At 39.7% G+C, this 7,500-nt stretch overlaps 2 protein-coding genes across 2 annotated transcripts in view; both read right to left on the bottom strand.

Moving 5' to 3' along the window:
• The window catches only part of LOC143036059 (soluble guanylate cyclase 88E-like), a 9,737-nt gene extending 3,289 nt beyond the window's left edge, over nt 1-6,448 (bottom strand). Inside the window, exons 1-4 of the mRNA XM_076203315.1 lie at nt 6,273-6,448; nt 4,871-5,014; nt 2,712-2,856; nt 2,356-2,465 (exon numbers count right to left, since the gene is read on the bottom strand). Coding sequence (XP_076059430.1) covers nt 2,356-2,465; nt 2,712-2,856; nt 4,871-5,014; nt 6,273-6,431 — 558 coding nt within the window. The 5' untranslated portion in view covers nt 6,432-6,448. The remainder of the gene's footprint in view (nt 1-2,355; nt 2,466-2,711; nt 2,857-4,870; nt 5,015-6,272) is intronic.
• The window catches only part of LOC143036458 (soluble guanylate cyclase 89Da-like), a 362,279-nt gene that overhangs the window by 93,763 nt on the left and 261,016 nt on the right, over nt 1-7,500 (bottom strand). The window lies entirely within an intron of this gene.

Genomic DNA, 7,500 nt, shown 5'->3' with positions numbered 1-7,500 from the left:
CACCCCCGTTCGGCATCACGAAGAACCAAGCTGGCCGTGACTCTCGCCAACTTTACAAATCCATCACGGTGGTTGCTACATGGATGTAAATTGATATAGGCTGCCTCAATTACTTTTCTTCTCTGTTTTGTTAGACCTTTATGCAGCACCTCTGTTCTTTCCCAATCTGGTAGGTGGCCAAAGGTGTCAATTCGTTAGTGGTCCACCTTGAAAAAGTCCAAGTGAGAGTCTAGGAAGTGAATTTCTAGGCTCACATTGCCTCCCAAGGCCTTGTAGGATGTCAGTAGCTCTTTTACGATTTCAAAATAGTTATTTGCTTTGATTCATAAAAAATTCTGCGCAAACTTTCTTGAACGACAGCCATGTAGCTTTTTCAAGATCATTTAGCTCTTCATCAAAATTCTGGTTTCTCATCTGCTCCCTAATATGTGGTCCAACAAAAATACCTTCTATGATTTTTGAGTCCATTGCCAGTTGTATCCATACCTTTAACAAAATTTTTCATCAACCCTAACTTAAGCAAAGGAGGTAGATAAATTTTCTCTGAATCAACAAGAGGAGGATTGACAACATTCTTCTCTCCTGGGGTCAGAGATCGTTTCGGCCACACATTCTTTTCATAATGATTTTTCTTATCCAGACTGTCCCACTTACATAGAAAGCAACAAAACTTTGTGTAACCCAGCTGAATTCCAATTAAAAGTGCCACAACCTTTAGGTCACCACAGATATTCCATTTATGTTCTTCATACTTATTTTTTAGCAATAGAAGCTCCATACTCTCATATACTCCCTTCATGCTAGCTGTATGGGCCAGAGAAACAGAAGGAAACTTATTTCCATTGTGGAGCAAAACAGCTTTTGAAGAGTCAATAAACAAGCGCCATTCATTCCTCCACAACAGAATATACTCGTACATCACTACAAAACACCACACCCTCCTCAAGTGAGAAAAACTGTTCAAAATCACAATATTACATACGATAAAAACTAACTTTGGATTCTTTCTGGAGAAGTTTCCAGCCCTTTAACCTGGGAGCAAGAAGTTCAGATTGCTTTTTCGATAGATCTCCCTGACTCAGTAAATGTGGTTCACTTGAAGGACAGATTGGCTGAAAGTGCATGTCTTCTGTTTCTTTTTCCATAACATCCTCACTTGACTCATCAACACTTAGTTCCATTTGTTTTGTTGGGTCAGGTACAGGAAAGACTTCACTGTTAGGTACTGGTCTCATAGCAGATGATAAATTAGGATATTGTACAATATGCTTGGATGTTGATGTAATACCTTTTATATTTGTAATGCAGAAGTAGCAATCTGAAGTATGATATTTTGGTTCTCCCTAGACCATAGGGATGGTAAAAGGCATATGAAGTAAACCTTTCGCCCATGGGGTGAGAAGCCTGACACAGGTTACACAACACACATGGAAGGCCCAGCTTTTATTCTGATCCCTCACTTTGCAGCCAAAATAATGTTCATAACACTTTTTAATCAATGGCGTGAAACACCGTCTTTGTGATTTGAATGTCAATACACCGCAAATAAAGTAAATTGTCTGGGTGGTTTGTACAGTTTATTAGCACTGCGGAGGTGAATGGCGGGTACGGTACTGTACAATATCACAAACTTATTGCAACATAAATGCGCACTACACAACCTCACGCCAACATTTCAAACACAGTACTGCCAAACTTAGTGTTGCCAACCGATGACTGAAATTTATCTCACGTAACACACGTAACGTAACATACCGTGGAACACAGAAACCTTGAGTGATGGAAAAAATTGGACACTATTTTTGGATTCTGCATGCAAAAACATATAATACAGCTATTGTTTTCACTGGAAATTTTTTTTTGTTGACCAGTGTTATATGTGCTTCTGGCTTTGGCTCTCTCCCTCCTCTGACCTTTTCCTGTTTCTAATCCATTTACTCTTTTTCCATCTTCCCTTCTTCCCTCCTCTCTTTTTACCTATTTCGACCCTTCTCCTCCTCCTCCTCCTTTTTTTTTCTCAAACTCTCCCTCATCCCATGCACTGGTGGCGTAATCATAAGCGTGCTGGTCTCGCATTCACTTAGTTATGCGTTCGAACCCCGCGTTCCTCGCCAATTCCCAGTTACCTGCCCCCAACGGGGCAAAAGTGATGTCTACGGCCGCAGCTACTCAGTGCCTCCTGGCGTAGTAAGCTCCGCACCTTTACCGTCTCCCTTTCTTCACCATTTTGACACCTATCCCCCAAGAGCCCCCTAACGCGTATAACAGGGCAAAGGTGACGGCTTCGGCCGCAGCTTCTCAGCGCCTCTTGGTGTAGGCCCTTGACCTTCTCCCTCATTTCAACTGTCTACTTACGAGGCTGTTCGTCTGCATTCTGGATGCCGTGTTGACGGTGTCTCCGAAGAGGCAATACCGAGGCAGTTTCAGGCCCACGACCCCGGCCACGACGGGTCCCACGTGGATTCCTGTAATAGTGAAAAGGGACACATGGGTTATGGGGACAGCGAGCTGGAGGCGACCTTTTTCTTCTTCTTCTTTTTCTCCTTTCTTTCTCTCATTCTTTTTTCTTTCTTTTTTCTTCCTTTTTCCCTCTCTTTTTTTTTTACTTTCTTTTTTCCCTCTTTTCCTTTCTTTTTCCTCTCTCTATTTATCTATTTATTTTCCTATTTACTTATCTTTTTTAATCCCACTTTCGACCCCTGAGGACTCACCGATTCTGATGTTGTAGGCTCGCGGCACCTTTGACGTCACGGCCTCGACCATGTGAAGGGCGAGTGCGGCGACCTCAGCTACGTGGTCGTGGCGGTAGATGGGAGCCCCGCCTACCACCATGTAAACGTCGCCCACCGTCTCCACCTGATTACGGAAAAAAAAAACCACACACACAATTCTTAGTAGTGGGGAGTGAGAAAGCACAGGTAGAGCAAAACCCTGTCAGTTGCGACAGGCCGTTTATTTTATTTTATTTTATTTTATTTTATCCTATTTTATTCTATTCTATTCTATTTTATTTTATTTTATTTTATTTTATTTTATTTTATTTTATTTTATTTTATTTTATTTTATTTTCTTTTCTTTTCTTTTCTTTTCTTTTCTTTTCTTTTCTTTTCTTTTCTTTTCTTTTCTTTTCTTTTCTTTTTATTTATTTATTTCTTTATTTATTATTTTGTTGCTGGCATTGGGTAGCCTCCCCGCCTGGCCAGGGCTGTCGGCAACCAACGCGGCATCGAACTCACCACCACCTGCTCATGAGTCTGACACGGTACCACTGGGCTACCGCACAGCCCACATGTTCAATTAGCTTGATAAAATCACCTGAAGACAGCCAGAACTTTATATAATGACCACTTTATTAAATACTATCACAACCTATCGAGTCTAATGATTCCTATGGGAGACTTTGCTGGCGCCAACAATAAGCCTATAGGGTGGCACCAGAGACTGTGACACTGGCGAACAGAAGCTACAATTTGCTGATACAGTAACTACACTTTAACACGTGTCTATAACTAATAATTGGTTGTTACCAACAACGTATGCCTGTGCGCTGTTGGCGTCATCGGAAGCGTACTGATCTCGCATTCACTTAGTTGTGGGTTCGAATCTCGCACTCCTTTCCAGTTATCAGCAGTGACTATTACCTCCCCCCTAACAGCCCCCAAAGCGCATAACAGGGTCAAGGTGACGGCTTCGACCGCAGCTAATGGCATAGGCTCCTCATAATCAGTGTGCCAGTGTTAAAATATCTAAAGTGGAAGGTCACTGCAATTAACTTATACTCACGTTCAGGTGGCGTCCTTCGAGCTTATAGATGTATACAATATAGGGACATAGGATAATTGTTGTACAACTAGAGTATGGGTTCTATACGTGTAGTAGAAATGTCCAATGTGATTCTGGTGTGCAGAAAATATACAGATGCTTTTTCGTTTAGATATTTTCTGTCTTTTCCACGTGTACCTGTATGCCCCGACACCCGGGTTTTAGTGACAAAGAGAAAATCGGATTTTGAAGAGGAGAGGTAGTGCTCCACATAAAGGATATTTGAGAAAGAGAGAGAGAGAGAGAGAGAGAGAGAGAGAGAGAGAGAGAGAGAGAGAAAGAGAGAGAGAGAGAGAGAGAGAGAGAGAGAAGAGAGAGAGAGAGAGAGAGAGAGAGAGAGAGAGAGAGAGAGAGAGAGAGAGAGAGAGAGAGAGAGAGAGAGAGAGAGTGAGAGAGAGAGAGAGAGAGAGAGAGAGAGAGAGAGAGAGAGAGAGAGAGAGAGAGAGAGAGAGAGAGAGAGAGAGAGAGAGAGAGAGAGAGAGAGAGAGAGAGAGAGAGAGAGAGAGAGAGAGAGAGAGAGAGAGAGCCACATTGAGGATATTTTCTGTCTCTTCCCAAAGACTCCAAGAGAAGCGTCGAGTGTAGTGTGCTGTGTGGAGTAGTGATGACTAGAAGTTGTCTTTGAGAGTAGGACGGACTGGTCTCCGTGTCATGTGTAGAACGAGAAGATGCAGGGGAGGGAAGTATGTGACATGACACAACAGACAGATATCACAGGCTCCCACACCTCCTACCTGGGTCTTTGTCCTCCCCGTAATAACGAGCAATGCAGCTTTGGACAAGTCGTCCCCCTATTTATATCACACAAATTTTATTTAAGAAAGACTTAAACAGTAGGTTATTCTAATCCCTGAGCTGTTTTTATACAGAATAACTGTAACACCCGCCGATGAATCTATTCATTACTTCCGACTTAGTTATGGACCAAAAGGTCGCCTGTCGGTGTTCTCTTCCTTTGTAAACCATTTTACACCTTTCATACCTTTGAATCACTCTCCCTACTTGAAAACTCTTGCTTATAATGTGTTAGAAAAAATAGATAAATCACCTTGAAGACGGAGTACTGGTCAGTGATGTTGTCTAGAAATTTGTACATGTCGTTGACAGAACGGACGACGTCAAGTGCGTGAGTGATATCGCCCTCGTTGGTGATGGTAGCCTCTGCAAACATAACAGACACTTCCGCGAATGTCTGAAAGATAGACACAATCGAAATTAGACTTCCACGAATGCCTGCAAAATTGATCAACCGAAATTACAACTCCGCGAGCGTCCGCAAAATGGACACAATTAAACTGAGAATTCCGTGGATGTCTGCAGAATGGACATAATCGAAATCATATTTCCGATATATAATGTTTGAAAGATGAACAGTATCGAACCGAGACTTCAGCGAATGTTTGCAAAATGGACACAAGCGAACTGGGACTTCCGCGAATGTCTGCAAAATGGACATAATTGAAATGATACTTCGCAAATGTCTGCAAAATAGATACAATCGAACTGAGACTTCCGCGAATGTCTGCAAAATGGACACAATCGAACTGGAGAATGTTTGCAAAATGGACACAATCGAACTGAGACTTCCGCGAAGGTCTGCAAAATGGACACAATCGAACTGAGACTTCCGCGTAGGTCTGCAAAGATGAACAGTATCGAACCGAGACTTCAGCGAATGTTTGCAAAATGGACACAAGCGAACTGGGACTTCCGCGAATGTTTGCAAAATGGACATAATTGAAATGATACTTCGCCAATGTCTGCAACGACTTACAATCGACTCACAAATTCGTATTTCTACACGAACAAATATCAAGGATAAAATATTGAAATGTATGGGTAATTTCTCACAAGGAAAGCATATTAAACCAATAATCCTGAGAAAGTATTCTGAAAATATAGTTTCATTAAAGAAAAAAAAAAAATTGTTGGGGGTTGCAAGATGCTTTTGCTGAATGTAAATACCTGACACCAACTGTGTTAAAAGGCTCATCAAAACCGTATAACCAAAATACAGCATAAATGTTCAACCCTATAATACCCAATCATGTGCATATTGTGCAGTGAAGAAGTCAGGTAATCTTATTTACTTACGGGGCAAACCTAAGATTGTACGGAGTCTCATCACAATCAAATTCCTTAACTTTTCCAACAGACTTAATACGAAAATAGGCAAGAACTGATTTACCAACAGAAGGGTTAACGAATGGAATAGACTTGGTAACCAAATAGTGAGCGCTGAAACAATTGGTTCTTTGAAGAAAAGATGAGATAGCTTTATGGTTAGGGATGAGGGATATGGAACTGCCCAGTGAGGGTCTTATGGTCTCTTGCAGTCTCCTCCACTTTCATGTTCTTATATAACGTCAATAATCGGTGGTATCCTGTAATGGGGGGATCCAGCTTGTAATGTGAGAAGTCTGACATTCACTCCAGCTTGTTCCTCTTACCCTGCACGTGTCCAAGGGATCGTTTCCCTGCCGAAGAAGGTCAGCCACCTGACGGGGCAGCATCGAGTAGAGAAGGTCATCGCCCTTCGCTTTCGATTCCTCTTGCAGGTTTAAGGAATCCTCGAGCTTACTGGAATATTCCTCTGCCCGAGTGTACATGAGCTGCAATCTGAAAGAGGGGGAGGCTAATGAAGAAAAGTTGGAAAGAGTTTTGATATTTTAAAGAAAGGTCCTTATACAGGGATTTTGGAAAGAAGTTATTTTTGCCTCATTACTTCCGTGAATTGAAGAAGTTAAAGAAATTTTTCTATACGGAGATTTTTGAAAAAAAAGAAATATAGTTTTGCCTAATTACTTCCGTGAATTTAAGATGACTGAAGAAGGGTTCCTATTCAGGGGATTTCAAAAAAAGAAATTATTTTGGCTAATCACTTCAGCAAACAAATATGAGATTTTTGATATTTTTGTACTATGGCGTTCTAAAGAAATTGCCGTGATTAACGCTACATAGTTTAATTATGCACCTGAAAGGTGAATGTTAACCGAAAGGATAATGTTAAATTGACTGAAACTCGCTTGAAGAAGAAGACCTCATTCATGAAGGCGCTCTCAGTCCTTCACTTATCAACTGTGCAGAAAACTTATTGTAATTTGCCACGACACATTTTCTACAGCGCGCTTTTGAATGGAAGAGGAGTTTAATTTTTATTATTATTATTTTTTTTTTTTCTTCCTCGATTTGTGATTTGCAAAGACAAAATTTCTACAGTGTACCTCCGAATGCAGTACGAGTCTCCCATTTTCTATATATTCATTTATTTATTTATTTATTCATGTTTTATTAATCTATTTATTTATTAGTTAATTAATTAATTTATTTGTTTATCTATTATTCACTTATTTATTTATTTATCTAATTAATTTATTTGCTTAATTATATATTAATATGATTATTCATTTATTAACCAATGAATGAATTAATTGATTAATTAATTTTATTTATTCATTCATTTATTTATTTGTTTTTTATTTATTAACTAGTTATTTATTTATTTTTACTAATCAATTAATTAATCAATTGATTAGTTAATTTAATTAGTTTTGTTTATTTGTGTACTTATTTATTTTACTATTTATCAATTTATCTATTTATAAATTGATTCATTTATCTATTCTAATATCTATTTATTCTTTTAAACCTTTGGATTTTTGTAAAATCACCGACTTA

Source organism: Oratosquilla oratoria, chromosome 20 (genome assembly GCF_046742065.1).
Source record: "Oratosquilla oratoria isolate Oo_2021 chromosome 20, ASM4674206v1, whole genome shotgun sequence".
NCBI classification, from domain to species: domain Eukaryota; kingdom Metazoa; phylum Arthropoda; class Malacostraca; order Stomatopoda; family Squillidae; genus Oratosquilla; species Oratosquilla oratoria.
The sequence above is the reverse complement of the archived record's forward strand: the minus strand, read 5'-3'. Positions and strand labels throughout refer to the sequence as shown.